The 19,551-nt window shown below is 51.6% G+C and overlaps 1 protein-coding gene across 14 annotated transcripts in view; it reads right to left on the reverse strand.

Annotated features, from left to right (window-relative positions):
* The window catches only part of KLHL5 (kelch like family member 5), a 592,018-nt gene that overhangs the window by 481,691 nt on the left and 90,776 nt on the right, over nt 1–19,551 (reverse strand). For 4 of the 14 annotated variants that reach the window (XM_085642265.1, XM_085642264.1, XM_085642262.1 and 1 more), the window contains 2 exons: nt 3,696–3,795; nt 527–570 (listed from right to left, as the gene is read on the reverse strand). In XM_085642265.1, the coding sequence (XP_085498391.1) occupies nt 527–543 (17 nt within the window). In that variant the 5' untranslated portion in view covers nt 544–570; nt 3,696–3,795. Of the gene's footprint in view, nt 1–493; nt 571–3,695; nt 3,796–19,551 lie in introns of all 14 variants that reach the window. The other 10 variants (XM_085642266.1, XM_085642267.1, XM_085642268.1 and 7 more) reach the window with 3 other exon arrangements.

The following is a 19,551-nucleotide window of genomic DNA, read 5'->3' on the forward strand; positions in this document are numbered from 1 at the left end:
CACAACAAGATCGCTCAGTAAAATAAGTTGGTTAAATTCGTTTTTATCCCTCATCTACCAAGATCAAATCGATTTCCTAAACTTGTAAATCTACCATGGAATGTAAAAATCCGATTTTTGTCTACCATGGAATGTGACTTAAAATGATTTTTTTAAAAAAAAAAACAATCTTAAAGAAGATGAAACTTCAACAAAACGTGGACATCCCTACTGGCTGCGCGTTTGCATAAAAAATATCCTTGTGATGTTATAGTACCACAGGAAAATATGGTTTTTCGTAAAATATTGTTACTCGTGGTTCAATATAGAAAGGCAGAGAGAGGTAACTGGCCAAAAGCGGCTACATTTTTTTTTTTTTTTAAATGCAGGCAATTTTGATTCTCAATATGCAGCCAAAACACAGAAAAAATAAAAATGCGAGAGAATCAATGGTAACTGTATTTGAAATGGACCACGCGCATTGTTTTCACTGTTATATAATTAGAACATTTACCTGCAGTCTTTTCAAGCCGCTCGCAGAACTCACCAGTCATTTGTTCTCATTGTTCAAATCTTCACACGCAGCAGCAGCTAAAAAGAGGAGAAAAAAAAATCTTAATTAATCCTTTCAGAAAATGTGAAAAAAGGCTATTTCTCTGCCCTTAGTCAAGGTCACAAATCGAGAGGCAGTGAAATCAAGCAAGTACATGGCATGCAGGTTCATTGCCACTGCTCTATTGGCCTAGTGGTTCACAAAGGGCCAGCTTCGTGAATCGGAAATTCGCTTCCGTTTGGAGAAAACGTTCATTGTATTCACAAACATGTTCTATCAAGTGCAGGACAAAGGAAAGCATATGCTCGGTTTTCGACTTCTTAAGAAATCGTTGTCCGTTTTCTCCTTTCGCACTGGCCTTTAATCTGAGCGGATGAGGAATCCAGGAAGAAAAGGGTGCATAGACTGGAGAGGAGCAGGATAGGGGCCCCGGAGAAAGAAACAAAGAAGGAGAAACTGGATTGAGACCAGCAGCACGCAACCCAAAAGGAGAAACTGGATAGGAACGAAGAACAAGGAACACAGAAGGAGAAACAGGATAGGGACCAGGAGTAAGCAACACAGAAGGAGAGCTGGATAGGAACCAGGAGCATCCATTATGGAAGGAAAAACTGGAGAGCAACTAGGAGCAAGCAAAGACAGAAGGCGAAACTGGATAGGCACTAAGAGCAAGCAACACAGAAGAAGAAACTGGATAGGGACCAGGAGAAAGTAACACAGAAGGAGAAACTGTATAGGAACTAGGAGCAAGTACCACAGAAGGAGAAACTGGATAGGAACTAAGAGCAAGTAGCACAGAAGAAGAAACTAGATGGGTACCAGGAGCAAGTAATACGGAAGGAGAAACTGGCTAGGAATCAGGAGCAAGTACCACAGAAGGAGAAAATGGATGGAAACTAGGAGGAAGCAAAAGAAGGAAAAACTGGATAGCAACTAGGAGCAAGCAACACATAAGAAGAAACTGGATGGGGACCAGGAGCAACCATCAGAGAAGGACAAACTGCATAGGGACTAGGAGTAAGCAACACAGAAGGAAAAACTGCATAGGAACCAGGAGCATCCACTATAGAAGCAAAAATCGGATAGGGACCATTAGCAACCATCACAGAAGGAGAAACTGGATAGGGAGCAGGAGTAAGCAACACAGAAGGAAAACTGCATAGGAATTAGGAACAAGTAACACAGAAGAAGAAACTGCAACTAGGAGCAAGCAACATAAAAGGAGAAACTGGCTAGGAACCAGGAGCATCCATCATAGAAGGAAAAACTGGAAAGCAACTAGGAGCAGGCAAACCAGAAGGAGACACTAGATAGGGGCCCAGAGCAAGCAACACAGAAGAAGAAACTGGATAGGGACCAGGAGCAAGCAACGCAGAAGAGAGCATCAAACAAGTTTAGAATGCACTGGACCCGAAAACCAGTTGATGCTACATACTTTAAATGCTGGCAGAACTCGAAAGTCAACAGCAGCCACCTTGGATTGGAGGAATAGAACCTTGTGGAATAAGATAGCCATAATTTTGAATTCATTTTTAGAAGCAGGATTGTTTGCTCCAATGGAAGAGACAATATGGAGTCCTGGATGAGTGCTCACTGTCTGACCGTTGCAGAAAATTGTGAGGACAGATTTGGGGGGCACCAGGAGCTGCGAAGAGCCAAACTCGCTAGTATTGGAATGTGCTGTGCACATTCCAGTACTAGCGTGCACAGTGAAATAACTGGCTAGGGTCCACAGAGACGTGATTTGCATAATAAGCCAACAACGCTGGCCAGAGAGAGCACCATGCCAGGCAAGGACAGTGCTCAAGACCTTGACAATGCAGGCAGCGCTGTGCCAGGCAAGAAGCACACTCAACAGCTGAGGAATGCAGTGTCTTTACTAGTGAACCTGGACGTCTATGCCATTTTTACACTTCGAGGTATAAGCAGTCATCAAACGTACCTTGTACGTACTCCTAACCTTGACAGGAGTAAATCTACCTCCATACCAGGTGGTAAAACTACCGGAAAGGGGTATTTGAATACACACAAATAAGAAGCTTTCATTAGTCATCTTTTACTCACAGACCCACACAGTAATACTGACAAACCTACTCTTAACCCTAAATTGGAGTTTGAGGAAATTACACAATACTGGTGGAATTTTCACCTTAAGAATGCCATTGGAAGGCAAAATTATGCCAATCTAGGAATTTACTCTTACAACATAGCAACATTTAACACAGATATGTAAAATACTTTAACAACCCTGCGATGACCTGGAATATATAGATGGTAGTAAGTCATGGAACAGTTAAACACCAACTGTCTCGCATACATGATCAACTTCTAGTTGAACTATTTATTCTTCGTGTCCTCCGGGATAATGATACATGTAAACTATGTGGGGTTCAAGGAGCTGAATTTTGGCACCTGGCCAGGAAATGTAGTCGGGTGGCTGGGTTCTGGGCGGAGGGGATATATAGGCTACAAGCTATGATTACCATTACCCTGCAAGGCACCCCACAGGTATGTCTGCTGTGCTTCACGCCGTTTTTAGGTCTCGCCTGATCCAGCGCATGCGCTGGTCTGGCAAGACTTATTGAGAGGGCTCCAAAAAGTGCTACCAGGCCAGCCTAGAGCTACAGTGCATGTGCGCGGGCGTGCGCGCCGCTTTTACCCCGATTACTTTCACTTTCGCGGCCGCTTTGATGTTTGATCGCGATCGGGATCACTTTCGCGGCCGCAGGGCCGCTTGGCATAGCCAATAGGTCTCGCTTTTGGGACCTTATAAGTATTTAGTTATGCAACTGTTGCATGGCTAAACACTTAGAAGGTCCCAAAGGCGAGACCTATTGGCTATGGCAATGCTTGTTGAAAGGTGTCACTGGTAAATTTATTAGAATTGCTTTACTGTTGGCGAAGAGGAGGGTGGCGATGAAATGGGAGAGGTCAGCTCCCCCACTGCCAGAACACTGGATAAAGGACCATGTATATTGTAGGGAGAACCTAGAACTGTATGCAAAAGAACTGCCAGCTCCCTCTAGACCCAAGGACATTTGTGAGCAACTAATGCAATATTTGCGGTCTAGAGAACAAGAAACGTTAGCAGAAAATGAGGATGTATAGTACTGTCAATATGTGATTATTAATCAGACATGTGCAACAACAAATTTGATTGTACCTGGTGGAAAATGGGAAGCAAGAATGGATAGCCACGGGTTGTTTGTTTGACCTTGATCTTGTAATCTATGCGATGTTGATCTTGTGTGCAATGCAAGAATCTAAAAAATGTAAAAAAAATAAATAAATGTAAAACGATTTATTCTTAGTGTCACTTATGTTGATCATTTAGGTTGCATGACATGACCTAAGGTTCTCCATGTTAATTTTTAGGTCTTGAGTGCGTAAGCATGCACCAGTGCAAGCGCTCACGCTTGCGAGACTCCATTGCGTACCATTTGTTGCCATCATTGTCACTCTTCTTTGCTGCCTTCTAATTTGGCGACAAGAGCAAAAAGAACATATGATGGACGGAATCCTGAACGCCGCAAACATTCACCCCAGTCACAAAGATCTTGGTTTAATCCATCGTTTTTTTGCTCACCACCCCAACCCAGTTTGGACCCAGCAATATGCCACTAAGTCTTGACCCTGCTACTCATGGGATCAGTGCAGACCGAACTGCCAAGCCAGATCCTCCCTGGACCGGAAACAAGCCTCCTGGGAACGGTTTTGGGGCATCACCCCTCATTAGCCAGGCTAGCTTGAATCCTGTGGTGCAGTGAGCAGGGGACCCACGTCTGGGCATACCCTTCCCATTTAAGGTGAGAAAAGAAAAAAAAACATATGATGGAAGGAATGCTGAATATTGTAAACATTCACCCCAGTCACAAAGATAAGGGTTAGGGTGACTTTTCTTTCAGTAGCACAGGGACCAAGCACAGTATAATTTTGCCCGATTAGTGTCCTTCCACTGACCATCAGCTGCTCTTGCTTTAACTATGTACTATTTCTTTTGAAAAAAAGTGAAAAAAAGCACTATGAAGTGGGCATAGCTGGCCACATCATAGCACATTTATTTTAACCTTCTCTGTACCCAGTCTGTTTCTTCTTCCCTCCATCTTGCCCTCCCCTTTTTCTTCTCCTCCATTCCCATTCATAGCGTATTTTTAATTATCCCATAATATGCCCCGCACCGGCTCTAAAGAAGGCCACCGACTGGCTTCTAAATTGAAAAGGTTCCTACAACTTTTAAAGGGACAGTAGAAGTACTTGATATTTTGATGTCCTATGATGTAATTGGCAGAGCCTCCTAAACAACTGTACAAAATATGGTACAATACATCACATCATGTCTTCGTTGCTTCCGGTGCAGATGATATGATAGAATAACTCACTTGAAGTCAGGCAGCGCTGTGGTCCTGAAGTCAGGAACAAAGTGGCATATGTGAATATTTGTCTGAACGTCTGTTTCCAATGTGCAATACTCGTGGCAGTATGTAGGAGTCGGATTAGCAGAAACCTAAATTTCATTCCCATGCATCACTAAACAAGCATTTGCAATGCAATCGGTCTCGCCTTTGGGACCTTTTAGGCATTTAGCTATGCACCATATTAACCATGGGACCACCTGCACTCACTTTTTAGTTAAAGCCCATTGCTGTCAAGCACTAACTCCGGCCGTCAGGCCAACCTATCGCCCAGTTTTGCTACTATTATCCACCTCACCAATGCATCTCCCACAAAACATTAGGCCAACCGTCTCTCCTGCTGAAGTCACTTCCCTACCACCATCACCATTTACTGATCCCACACTAAATACTTTGTCAACAGTCTCTCCTGTTCAAATCACACTCCTGCCGCATTCCCACCCTAAGCACTACGCCAACAGCCTCTCATGCGGACATCACCACTCCCCTGTAATCAATATTCCTCATCACGCTAAACTTATAGCAATAGCAACTTTGCTAACGTTACTTCCTTGACCTCACTAATGCCCAAGCTACTCCATGCCAACAATCTATTCTGCTGACGTAACTCCCTGTCATGGCCACTGCCACCCTGCATGCTACTACACCTTCTAGCCACTTGCCTTACTTCCCTCCTAGCCCTCTGTACTGTGCAGGTTTGTATCACTGAACCCGATGAAGGCAGCATACAGACTCCAGCCCTCCCATTTTATACCCCGGTTCACGTTTATAAAGAACTGCTGTTCCTGGTATGGGCTGATACCCGATATCACAATGATGGAAAAAGCTTGCAATCCTGAGGGAATCTCACACACTGCTGGGGAGCTCAGGCTACTGGAGGAAGCTAACACTGCCGGAAAAAGCTTGCAATGCTAGGGGAATCTCACACAGCTCTACTGGAGCAAGTTCAGAATGCCTTGGAAAGCTCATATAGCCAAGATAATCTTACACTTATGGGGGAATCTTACACTCATAGGGGAATCGTACACTCATGGAGGGAATCTCAAGCAACTGGAAGAAGCTTAAACTGCCCAAGGAAGCTTGCACTGCTGGAGAAGCATGCACTGCTGGGGGAAGCTCACAATGCTTGGAGAATCTCACACACTGCTGGAGGAAGCTTGCAATGCTTACTGAATCTCACACTGCTCTGCTAGAGGACGTTCATTTTGCTGGGGAAGCTCATACTGCTAGAAGAAGCTTGCAGCTCTCACAGTTTCTCTCAGTGCTGCAGGAAAAGGACCATGCTGGAGAAACTCCCATTGTGGGAGCCCAAGAGTAATGACAGAGGGAACTCGTGCTGCTGGGTGAAGCTTGCACTGTTGGATGAAGCTCACGCTGCTGGATGACGCTTGCGTTGCGGGTGAAGCTCGCATTATTGGAGTCCAAGAGCAATGGCAGACGAAACTCACACTGCTGAAGGAGTCTCACACTGATAGAGGAAACTTGCAATGCTGGGGGAATCTCGCACATTGCTAGGGACTCTCAAGCTACCGAAGGAAGCTGGCACTGCTGGAGAAAGCTCACAATGCAGGAGGAATCTACTATTGTGCAGGAGAAAGTTCAAACTGCCTTGGGAATATCGCACAGTGCCGAAGGAAGCTTGCAATGCTTGGGGGTGCTCACACTGAGTGAGTTCAGATCGATGTGGGTAGCTCATGAAGTCGGGGTCTCACTGTTCGGGTATTCACACACTGTTCGGGGATTCACACACTATTGGGGGATTCACACACTGTTGGATCGCTTTAGCACTAATAGTAAACTTTTACATGAATCGGACATAGCTGGAGAAAGCTGCCATCTTTTAAGTCTTGTCCGGCCGTACGGATATTATGTTGCCATAAATATGTGGGTGACGCACTCTCCGCGGCACACACCACACTTTGATAGCTCTGAAGGCCACAGGCCCACCTCGAACCCTTCTCTCGGCACCAGGTCTCTAGAGCTGCCAATAGCTTCTGTGTGCCTCAAAAGCCCCTTCACCTGACCCCCCCCCCCCCCCCCACCTGGGCCTGTAAGATGTAGGATGCCGGCACGCTTCAAAAGTGGATTCATCTTGGGTCGGACAATCTGCGCCGAGGTTCATAAATCAGAAGCCAGCACAGTTTAATAAAAATGTATTATCTTACAAGTGATTATTAATCAAAAGGCCATTAATAGCGGCAGCCACGACCGAGGGGTGCGCAAGAGTGATCGGAAATCCATGGCAGCTGCTGGACGCATGCGTAAGATAGCCCTCTGTGTTGCACATGTGTTCTGGACACGTCAGGCAAAATAGAGTGCAAATTCACCCAGCCAATCCCAGGACAAACGAGCATTTAAAATGCAATAGGACTCGTATTTACACAAGACCAAATGCATGCGAAACGGAAGTGCGGGCGTCGAAGAAGGAACGAACTGGGGGGGGAGGGAGGGGTGGTGGTGGGACGAGAAACTTTTTTTAAACGTTTTTTTTTTGATAAACAAGTTTTATTGGAGATTTTGAAAAACACAGCAAAGGAAAACATTGCGCCTGACAAACCACCACTGTACAATCACACAGAGTGAAATCACGTCCCCCTCGCCCCCACCCGAAGCCCCGTCCCCCACCCCCACCCCCGAAGCGCCCAATCACGATACATTGCCCAACCACTTCCCCCATACCCTACGATATTTCTTAGGGCAGCCCCTCGCCTGATAAAGAGTACGTTCCTGGGCCGCACACCAGTCCACCCCAGCACTCCATTTAGCCAAAGTAGGCGGCCGTGGGTGTTTCCATGCCGCTGCAATGTCTCTCTTTGCCACCATGAACGCCGTCATAAAGAACAGTTTCTCTGCACGTGTGCCATGTAGACCATCCGTGATGCCCAGCAGGGTGTGCCTAGGATTGTGGGGCACCTCCCACCCCAACACCTCCGTGAGGTCAGCCTCTATGCCCCTCCAGTAATCTCTTAGGTCCGGACAGGACCACACCATATGGATAAAGTCGGCCGGGTCAAAGCCGCAGCGGGGGCAAGATGCGGTGACAGAGAGGCCCGCGCGGTTTAGACGCACCGGTGTGAGGTATGCAGTGTGTAGATAGTATATCTGAATCAGCCGCAACTTGGCGGAGGCCGTCACCAGCCGGGGGGCCATAAGGGCGTCCCTCCAGTCCACCTCATCCAAGGGCCCCACCCAACCCTCCCATCTTTCCCTCAAACCGTCCTGAACCGCAGGGGTATTGTTAATAAGTGAGCGGTGTATACGGGAAATACCCCCCCTCCCCAGGTTACCCAGCAAGACCTGAGCTTCGGGGGGACTGTGGTCTGGCAATCGAACATCTAGAGGAGTATAGGTGCGTATGGCATGGCGCAGCTGGAGGTACCTATAAAACTGTGACGAGTGAAGGGAGAAGCGTTCCTGCAGCTCTGCGTATGAGCACATGCGCCCCCCCCGCCAGATGTCCCCCAGCTGGAAGATTCCGAGCAGGTCCCATGATCGAAAGCCCTCCAGGGCAGTAACGTCCCGCAACCGCGTCCCGTGCCAAAGGGGAGTGGCGCGAGTCAGCCGCCCGGTCCACCGGGTATGGCGAAGCGCCGCTCGCCAGGCCAAGAAGACCGCCCTAGTGATTCCGGGGCAAGAAGCGGGGATGGGAGCTCCGTATAGGCGATCTAAAATGCAGGGAAAACCCAAATCGGCTAGTTCCAACCTGTAAGCCGGGTCGGACCATCCCCCTCCGAACCAATCGTGAATGACGAGAAGGCGAGTGGCCAAATAGTAGAGGTAGAGGTTGGTCATACCCAACCCGCCATCAAAGGTGGGTAGACGACACGTCGACAAGGCCAACCGCGGCCTTCCACCGCCCCAGAGGAATCGAGTCGCCAACCCGTCCAGTTCGCGGAACCAAGGCCGCGGATAGGACACGGGGGTGTTTTGTAATATATAGAGGAACCGGGGGAGGATCATCATTTTGTAGAGTGCCACCCTCCCCAGCGGGTTGAGCGGGAGCGGTTGCCAGCGCGTCAGGTCAGCCTTGGCCTTTTTGACCAGGGGAGCCACATTGAGGGCCCAGCTCAGTTCCGGGAGCAGAGAGACCCAGATGCCCAGGTATTTAAAGGACAGCCGACGGAGGGGAATCCTGTCCTGCCAGTCAAAGCATTCCCGAGAGGGGTGCAGAGGCACAAGGACCGATTTGTGCGAGTTTAAGTGAAGGCCAGACGCGCGGCCAAAAAGGCCCAAGAGATGGAGGGCACGGGGACCAGATCGCGCCGGGTCGCTAAGGTACAGTAACACGTCGTCTGCATAAAGGGCTATTCTGTCGGGCGCAAGACCCGGCCATTCCCAGCCCCGAAGAAGAGGATCCGCGCGGACCAGGGCAGCAAGGGGTTCCATAGCGAGGGCAAAAAGGAGGGGCGACAGTGGGCACCCCTGCCGCGTCCCCCGACCGATCCGGAACGGCTTTGACAACGCCCCGTTAACTAGCACCCGGGCACGAGGACGCGCGTAGAGGACCCGCACCATTCCGACAAACTTGGGGCCGAAACCCATATGAGTCAGGACCTCAAATAGATAGGACCACCCAACCGAATCAAACGCCTTCTCGAAGTCGGCGAGTAGGAGCGTGAGATACGGGGATATGCGGTGGCGATGAGCCAGGGCCACGTGAAGTCGACGGAGGCAATGGCGAGTACCTCGGTCCGGCATAAAGCCACATTGGTCTGGATGCACCAGGCTGGGCAGAAAGGGCCGAAGCCTCTGTGCCAGGACCGCCGCGTAGAGTTTGATGTCCGTGTTGATGAGGGAGATCGGTCGGTACGCTGACCTATCACAAGAGGGCGGCGCGGATTTGGGCAGAACCACAATCGTGGCCATATCGGCCTCTGGACGGAAGGAACCGCGTTCAATCGCATCGGCATAAAGGGCGCGCAACCGAGGGGTCAGAAGGTCCTTGTAGGCGGCGTAAAATTCTTGCGGGAATCCGTCCGGTCCCGGGGTCTTCCCCGCCGACGTGCGCCCGATCGCCTCCCCAATCTCCTCCAGAGAGATGGGCACCTCCAGACTCTCCCAGTCACTGGACCGAAGACAGGGCAGTTTTAGATTGTGATCCGCAAGCAGCGAAGCTAAGGATAAGTCCGACGCCCGGGCCCGGTACAGCTGAGCGTAGTATTGAGCGAAGGCATTTGCCATGGCCACGGAGGTGGACTGAAGCTGGCCTTCTGAGTCAGTGACCGCCGGGATGATGCGCGACGCCCCGGGGTAGGTAACCAGCCGGTGCAGCAGAGCCCCATTCTTGTCACCCCACCCGTAGACCCTCGCCACCGAGGACTGCCAAAGAAGCTTGGCCGCATCCATAGACCGTTGGCGAATCTCTTCCCGCAGAAGCCGCAGCTGACGATCCACGGCCGGATCCCCGTCCGCGGACAGGGATTGCTCCAGACGCAACGCCCGGGCCTCGCAGGCAGTGAGTTGCTGAAGCTGCGTCTGGCGGTGCCGTACCACCAACGCCTTAGCGGCTCCCCTGATGGTGGCCTTACCCGCCTCCCAGAGGGTGCCCGCCAAGGAGACAGACCCGTCGTTGTCACCAAAGTACTGCGCAAGCGCGGACCCTACCTCCTTGCAGAGTTTCTTATCCCGGAGAAACCAGGCGTTGAAGCGCCACATTTGACGGGCCCCTTGGGGCGGGGGCCCCAGACCCAGGAGGACGGGGGAATGATCAGATATCCCTCTGGGAAGAATGCGGACATCTTGGATGCCCGCACACTCGGTGGACGGGACAAAGATTGCGTCAATCCGCGCATGAGTGTGGTGGGCGGCCGAGGTGTGGGTGTATTGCCGCGCGCGCGGATGCCAGACACGCCAGGCGTCGCATAAGCCCTGAGCCTCTGCCCACCCCACCAGCTGTCTAGCCCGTGCGGCTCGGGGCGTCGAGACCGGTCCCGAAGAGTCAAGCAGTGGGGCAGAGACAGCGTTGAAGTCCCTGCCCAGAACCACAGCACCCGGCGGGAGAGCGGCCAGCAGGGATGTGGCATGGGATAATGCTTGGGCCAACCCGGTGGGCGGCGCATATAGCGACAGAAAAGTAAGCGGCCGACCTTCCAGTGTGCCACAGACAGCGATCCCCATCCCCTGGGGGTCGCGGGCCACCCGGGTAAAGACAAAGGGAACAGAGCGGCGCAGCAGGACGGCGACCCCCCGAGACCCGCGAGAGAACCCAGAGTGCCACACCCGGTCGTACCCATATCTGGCCAAGAAGGGACACCTCTCGCCTAGCAAGTGGGTCTCCTGAAGAAGGAGCACGTCGATCTCAGTACGTTGAGCGTATTTAAGGACTGCAGTGCGTTTAAGTCTATCTAGGAGGCCATTCACGTTCCATGACAGAATGCGCATATGCGCCTTGGAGGGGAGATCATCCATGGGAGCGAGGGGAGCAGAGCATGCCAGAAAGGGAGTGGCCAGAAGAAGCCAGGACCACGGGTCCAGCGCCAGGGAGGGGCAATGGACCGCGCGTGAGGGCAAGCGGCAGCAGGGCCCGCATGAGTGAATGCAGGGAGGGGCACAGCAGTATGTCAAGTGTGGTGCAGTAACAGACGCCCAAATAAAACCAAAACCAACCCAAACAAAACGATCCCCCAAGAAGAAACAGCCAACAGGCCCCCAACCCCAGACCCCAGACCCCCACCCTACACTTCAAAAACAGAAGCATCTGTCGCCCGAACAACCCAACAGGTACGAGACCCCAAGCCTAGATGCTCGGGTGTAGAGAGCACAGTGGACCCCTCCAGAAGAACGGATTTCAGTGATACGTCCTAGGTAATTGTAAGAAAGCGTGGGAGTGGAAAACCCCCTCCTCCCCTCCATCAAATAAGGTTGTCACCCCTCCCCGTAGAGACTTGAATCAGGCAACAAGTTACATGGCGGGACTACGGGAGAGGTCAGACAAGTCAGACTGTATGGTGAGGGGGGCGGGAGATCCCCTCGGCCCGGGTGACAGGCGACGCCGGGGTCCCCCAGCCACGCGAGACGATGTACCAGAGGAGGCCGAAGAGTCCCTCACACGTCTCTCAGAAGCATTGGCAGACCGGGTCCGGGCCACCGCCCCTCCGCGGCGCAGCCGGGACTGCGTGCGTTTCCTGCGCCTTGGTCGTCGGGTTCCAAGCACCTCTTTGCCCCGGGGCCCCGCAGCGGGCGACATCGCCGCGCTGTGGCGCAGAGGCTGCTCCTCCGTGAGCCAGGTCCAGGCCGCCCGAGGGGTGTCAAAGAACAGAGTCTTGTCCTGGAAAACAACACGAAGGCAGGCCGGGAATTGGAGCTGGTACTGAAGACCCAGGGAGCGCAGCTTTTGCTTCACCTCTGTGTAGGAGCGGCGCTGCTCCTGGACCTCCCGGGTGTAGTCCGGAAAAATCATGATGGTGTGATTGTTAAAGGACAAGGGGCCACGCACTCGCGCCTCCCGCAAGATAGCGTCTCTGTCCCTGAAGTTGAGGATCCGCAGGATAAACGGGCGCGGGGGGGCCCCCACAGGAGGTTTGGCCGCTAGAGACCGATGCGCCCTCTCTACCACAAACCAAGTCGACAACCCGGTCTCCGGCATCCAGGACGTGAACCATTGCTCGAGGAAGTCGTCGGCACGGCCAGATTCCACTCCTTCCGGAAAGCCCACCAGGCGAAGGTTGTTGCGACGGGCACGATTTTTGGCGTCCTCTGCCCGCCTGTGCAGTTCTTTAGAGTGGGTTGTGAGTTCTCTGACCTGGTCCTGCAGCAGGTGAATGTCGTCCTCCGCCGTGGAAATCCGGGACTCTGCCTCCGTAATGCGGGCCGTGGCGTTGCGGAGGTCCTGCCGTAGGAGTGCAACATCGACCTTCACCTCGCCAACCATCCCCTCCAGGGAGGTACGGGAGGCGTCGATGGCCTGAAGGATGACGGCCAAGTCTTTATTCGGGGCCGAAGCCCCCCCCACCCGGAGGGTCCGAGCTGGCAAACTGGTCGATCCTCGTCTGGTGGGACGTACTCGGCAACTGGGGTCCCCTCTCCTTGCCCATGGCGGACCGAAGGGGTAGAGGCCCGATCCGTGAGGGGGCCCGGAGGGCAGCAGGCGACTCCCGCTCTGCGAACGCGGCACCTCTCCGCACCAGGTCAGCAGGGGATGAGGTCAAAGGGTACGGGCGCCCCCCAGCCGCTTCGCCGGGACCGGACCAGGCCGCCGTCACCGCGGCGTGCGCCACGAGCCAAAGCGTCCGCCCGCTGTCCAACGATGAGTCGCGGGGGGCCACCGAGGCGTCGTCCGGGTAGGACAGCAAGAGACTCCAGGGCCGACAGCCCAGCCCCCTCCCAGGTCCGGGGGCAGGGTGCGGTGCAGGAAAGGGCTCGAAGGGGGGGGCCTCCTCCCCGCCGGCGGTGGTCCTGGGCAGTGATTCAGGGGCGCGGGGGGTCACCACATCAGCCAGCACAGGTTAGCGCCAAAAAAGAAATGAGTGGTCCAAGCGCTGCGCCCCACCGGGAGTCCGCCAGGAGAAAGCAGCCGGGAGGGGCCAACAGGGGGTACCCACTCAGGCAGCCACCACGCGACAGCTCCGTCACACCAGCTCGGGTCTCTCTCTGCGCGGGCCGGCCTGCCCGCCGACGAGGGCCGCGCCACCCCAGGAAGCGCCCCTCCAGCCTCTCCCGTCCCGGCTCACCTCAAAGCCACCGCCAACCGGGTCCGGATCTCAGCTCCTCCGGGTGTGGGGCAGCCCACGACAACTCTTCGCTCCTGCGGGGCACTCCCGGATTCCAGCAGCCAGGGACCCACCAGGGGGGCACAGCGGGGCGATCTACCTCCCAGGAGGTAACAGCGGGCCCAACGGCCGGCAGCGACGGAGACAAGCAGTGGCCCAGACCCCCAGGCGGCCCAGCGCCGCCAAGGCCAATGCGGGTCGATCTCCCCGCCGACTAGGGCCCCTCTTCCGCCAGGCGAGCGCCGGTGAGCAGCGGGAGGGGGCTGGGCAGCTGGTGGCAAGCGTGGGGCCCGCGCCCCTCGTGGCGCGCCGGGGCCTCTCTTAGCGGACAGCGCCGCACACAGCACCAGGGGGACGCGGCCAGATGCCGGCGCGGCTCACGGGCCGTCCAGCTCCGCCCCGGAGGTGCCGGACGGGACGAAACTCGGGCTGAGGGTAGGGCTCCGGATTCCCCACCCGCTCCGGTCTGTAGCCAGGACCTAGGACGGCATCAGTGGAGGAGGATCGGCGCTGAGGGGTCCGGCAGCCGGGAGCCTCACTCCGTTGCAGCCATCTTGGCCAGCGCCACCTAGCGCTCTCCTTTTTTAAACGTTTTTAAAATATTTTTATTAACATTTTCTGTTATAACCATTTCTGCAATATCGTATGTCTTTATTTTTGCATACATTATATTATAGGACAATAGCCGAATCATGAACAGCAATAATTTAGTCAATACATATTTCGGGTTTTCTTTTGCACCCTTATCTTTCCTCACATTTATATCAAATACATTAGCACCTATTGTTGTTACAGTAGCTAGTCATTGTCTTCTGATAGCGATTCCTCTTGTAGGAGGTCACAAATGTTGCCTCGATATGTATTCCACTTTCCCCCCACCCGGGTCCACTTTTTGCAGTACCTCCTATGTATATATACAGATTTTTCGGTTACCATTACTTCGTCCATATACTGACACCACTTACTGATGGTGGGGGTCTGTCTGCCTCCCCATAATTGTGCTATATTTCTTTTCGCTAATGCCATACCCAGTGCCACCCAAGTTTGAGCCACATGATTTAGATCTGTCGGTTCCCAGAAGTTGAGTAAACACCTTTTCGGTTCCGGCTCAATCAGTATCCCTGTTACCTGTGAAATTGTGTGCATGACTGCTTTCCAGTACACTGTGATTTCTTTGCACTGCCAGATTGTATGCCAGAACGTGCCTTGTGATCCACATTGCCGGAGGCAAAGTGGTTTATCTGTCTTGTGTAATTTATGCAGTAGTGTTCTGGTATAATACGTGTGGTGTAGAACCTTCAGTTGTGTTAGTTTTAATCTGGAGGGAATCGCTACCTCCTTGGGGGATGCCATTGCTTCCTGCCAGTCTGCCTCATCTAGTTCCCCCAGGTCAGTCTTCCATCTAGTTTTTAGGACTGCTGTCGGGTCCGGTTGGTTGTTTATTATTTTCTTATATGTTAGTGAGATGGCTTTTTTTTGTCATATGTTCAAGGAGTAGCCCATCTTCTAGGAGTGACATCTCCGGTAGTTGTGTGCCCTGTGGGATCAGTGTGGCGAGTGCATGTCTAATTTGCATACATCTGTAGGCTTCCGTCTTTGCTAGGCCATAGGTACGTTGTAATTGTGTAAATGGGATGACCTCGCCCCTCTTCCATAGGTCCCCCACCTTCGAGATGCCCATCAGGTCCCATTGCCTGAAGCCTTTAGTATTTCATAACTTGCCTAACTTTTTTATGTCCCATAGCGGTGTTGCCTGCGTTGTGACTCCTTCCCATCCCAGTGCTCTTTGCGTCTCATGCCATATCTTGATTGTATGTGCTGTTGGCCCTGTCATAGTCTTTGTTCTATTATTATTATTATACAGTTCCCTCATCATTCCGTCCACACCTAAGAGATATCTGTCCATGCGGTATGCTGGTTCATCCTGTGCTGCGTGTAACCATTGATTTAGTACCGCCAATTGGGATGCCCAGTAGTATGTTTTGATATGGGGGAGTGCTATGCCTCCATCGTACCAGCTTTTAACCATTTATGCATAGCTATACGGGTTGCCTTGCCGTCCCATAATAATTTATTCACTTCTTTGTTGATTGCTATGAAGTATGTTGGGGGAACCGGAAATGGTGTATTTTGCAAGATATATAGGAATCTGGGGAGCACCATCATTTTAAAGAGGGCTGCCCTGACTAATAATGCGAGTGGTAGGGATCGCAGTGGAGGCAATCTTGGCGAAAGCGCTAAGGGTTTCATAAGATTTTCTTACGTAAAGTGTGTGTCCTGATATGTTATGTAAATACCAAGATATTTAAACCCTTTGTGAGTTATTTGTATGTCACAATTTTGCGGGCGTCGGGGAGGATTGCCATAGAGTATAAAGATATGTGATTTCGTCCAATTTATGGTGTACCCTGACACTCGTCCGTAAGCCGCACAAATACCTAGGAGGCAGTTAAGGGAACGCGACGGTGAAGCCAAATGTAGCAACACATTATCGGCATATAGCGAGATGCGATCCTCCCATCCCACTGCCCACTTGAGCACACGGATTACCAGGTCTTGCCGTATCCATGCCGCTAGGTGTTCTAGTACTATTGCGAATAAGAGCAGCGACAACGGGCAACCCTGCCTTGTCCCTTTACCCAATGGGAAGGTAGCCGAGATGCGCCCATTTGCTACCACCTGTGCCATTGGTTTTGTGTATAATAGCTCCACCCACCGTATGAATTTGGGTCCGAAGCCTAAATGGTGAAGAACTGCGAACAGAAAGGGCCATTCGACCATGTCGAACGCCTTTCGCGCATCTAGAGACAGAATAATTGCGTCCTCTTCTATAGTGGATTTACGCGCTATAACACTATGGATTCTTCTCAGATTCAATGCCGTATTGCATTGTGGCATAAATCCTGATTGATCCGGGTGAATCACAGTTTCTAAATAGGGTTGCAGTCATGTTGCTAGCACTTTTGCCAATATCTTTGCTTCTGCATTTATGAGAGAGATCGGTCTATATGACATGCAGTCTTGTGGTGGTTTGCCCTTCTTGTGTATTGCAACTATCGTTGCCAGGCGCAGATCTCTAGGAAGTTCACCCTTCTCTAAACTGTCCGAGTACATGTTAAGTGGGTGGGGTACAAGAATAGTAGCGGTCTGTTTATAGAATTCTACAGGAATTCCGTTAAGTCCCAGGGCTTTACCTGTATGTAAGGCATGTATCGCTTGTATCAGTTCATCGTGTGTGAGATCCGCCTCCAAGGATTGGGTTGCTGCTTGGTCTAGTGTTGGCATTTTTATATCTTTTAGAAAGGCTATATATCTACTGTAGCTGTGGCTATAGGTGTATATATTTGCTCATAATGGGTCGCCAGCTTGTCGACTATGTCCTGAAGGTCTGAGGTTGCGACTCCTTGCTGTATTTCTAGTTGCGCTATCCATCTACTGGCTCTTTCCTTTTTGTCTAACCATGCTAGGAGTTTTCCTGCCTTATCACCTTGTTCATAAATAGTATGCCGCGTGGCCGGGAGTCTGGATTTTGTCTCCTCCCATGTGTAGGTTTTATGTTCTTGTTCTGCTAGCTGGAGCCTATGTGTTGTGTCCTCATTGATATCTGAGGCGTGATCTGCTTCTGCCCTTTCTAACTGTTGTTCTAGTGTCTGAATTTGTTGGTGATGTTGTTTCTTGTGATTCATCACAAATGAGATAGCCTGGCCACGTAGGACCGTTTTGTATTCCTCCCATAGTGCCGTTGGTGCCGTCACTGAGTGTTCATTTTCTGCAAAATACCGTTTCGTGGTTGGGATTAGGTTTTTCTTAATTTCTTTAACCTTTAAATAGTTTGGGTACAGTGGGAAAAGTCTGAGTCTCCCCGGGAGGAAGGAAGCGTAGGTGAGCAATACTGGCGAGTGGTCTGATATACCCCTGGGCAAGTGCTTCATGTCTAGTACCCTCTCCATCCCTGCTGCCAGTGTAAATATATAGTCTATTCTTGAAAAACTATTGTGTGCCCCCGAATGAAAGGTGTATTGGTGCTCTTGCGGGTACCTGGCCCTCCATACATCTGTTAATCCTATCACATTGACGAAGTCTCTTAGTTTGGGATTGGAGCTACTGGAATCTCTGGGGGGGTCGTCTTTCCATGGATGCATCAATAGTAGCGTTGAAATATCCCCCTACAATGAGATCTCTCCCTGTGGGAGTGAGTAGGAATTTGCCTAGGTCAGGGAGGGTGGATTGTTGTAGAGCAGGTGGGACATAAACCGATATTAAATTATATGGTTTCCCTTCCTATTGGCATGCAATTGTGGCACACCTGCCCTGATCATCCTTCCATGATCTCTTTATTATTAAGGGGCAACGTTTCTGTATCAGGACTCCGACTCCCCTTGATCCCGAAGTGAATTCTGAATGCACTGTCATTTTGTATCCCCATCTGTCTAGGGCCTTACAAGTGGAGCCTGTCAAGTGTGATTCTTGTATCAATGCCACTACTGGCCCCTTCCTCTTGATATATTGAAGGACCAGACCCCTCTTTATCTTGTCCCCCAACCCATTCACATTCCATGACATCACCGTGAGGGAAGAGCCATTTGCGACCAGTCCTGGTCCCTCCCATAGTTCTGTGTTACGTAAACGGCTTTACGTATACCATTCAGTGACACCGTCTCTTTAGTCTACCAGTACCTGTATTACCAGCACACCCATTCCACGAGTTGAGGTCTTCTTTATGTCTGTCATCGCCTTCGATGCCTACAGCTTTTACATTTAGTCGTTTCTTGGGGGGGAAGGGGGGGGGGGGCGGCGGGCGGGGGGGGGGGGGGGTATTCCTTGATCTGCAACATTAGCCTGCTTGATTCAGTTGTTGCATCACCAGTCGCTACCCTTTCGGATGGGTCTGATTCCACCGACCTCAGCAGATTGTCTATGTCACTGTCCTGATCTCCTGGGCCCGTGGCCTTACGCCATCCTTCCAACCACTCCGTAGCCTCCTGCGTTGTTGTAAAAAACCAAGTCTTTCCTTCCGCCTCCACTCTTAGTTTGGCGGGGAAGAACATTGCGTACTTGAGTCCTCTGTTACGTAGCTCTTTCTTCACTTCCAAGAAATCCCACCACTGCTTTGTTACTAGCGCCGTATAGTCCGGGTACATCGTTATTTTGCTGTTGTCCATTTGTATTGAGGGTGCTATATGTGCTGCTTGTAGAATTGTGTCGCGGTCACGGAAGTTGAATATCCACGCAAATATAGGCCTGGGTGGGGCTCCCGGCCTGGGTCTCCCACCCGGTACCCTATGGGCTCGTTCCACCGAGAATAAACTGGACAATCCGCGTGGTTGCAGTTTGGTTATGATGAGTTCTTCCACAAAGAGGTCGAGAGCCGGTCCTTGCACACTCTCAGGCACCCCCACCAGGCGAATATTATTGTGCCGAGAGCGGCCTTCCTGGTCATCAAGTTTCGCCTCCATTTGTTTGTGTGCTCTTTCCAGAGTTCGCACTTGTCGTAACGTCGCTATGTCTGTGGATAGAGCCGCCGTCGTGGATTCCACCTCTTTTAATCGGTTACTGATTTTGGATACGTCAGCACGCAGCAGCGTGAGGTCTGTTGATATCGTGCCAGTTGATGTTTGCATTTGGTTTAGGGTGAGCATTAGGTCTTGTAAGGTTATTTCTTTAGGTTTTCCGGACTGAGATCCATCCTCGCCTCCCATTTTCTATCTCAGGGGTCTGCGGTTTATCTCCACGGTAGGCATATTTTTTTAATTTATTCAAATTGCGTCGTACATTGGCCTCTGCCTTCCATTTTATCAGGATCGTCTGGTAGGTTCACCAGCTCTGCAGCAGGTTAGTCGGTAATCGCCGCTGCCGGACAGCGTGAGTACCTTCCACGCACGGCCTTTCGGTTTTCCCG

This window comes from Triturus cristatus, chromosome 2_2, assembly GCF_964204655.1.
Source record: "Triturus cristatus chromosome 2_2, aTriCri1.1, whole genome shotgun sequence".
NCBI classification, from domain to species: domain Eukaryota; kingdom Metazoa; phylum Chordata; class Amphibia; order Caudata; family Salamandridae; genus Triturus; species Triturus cristatus.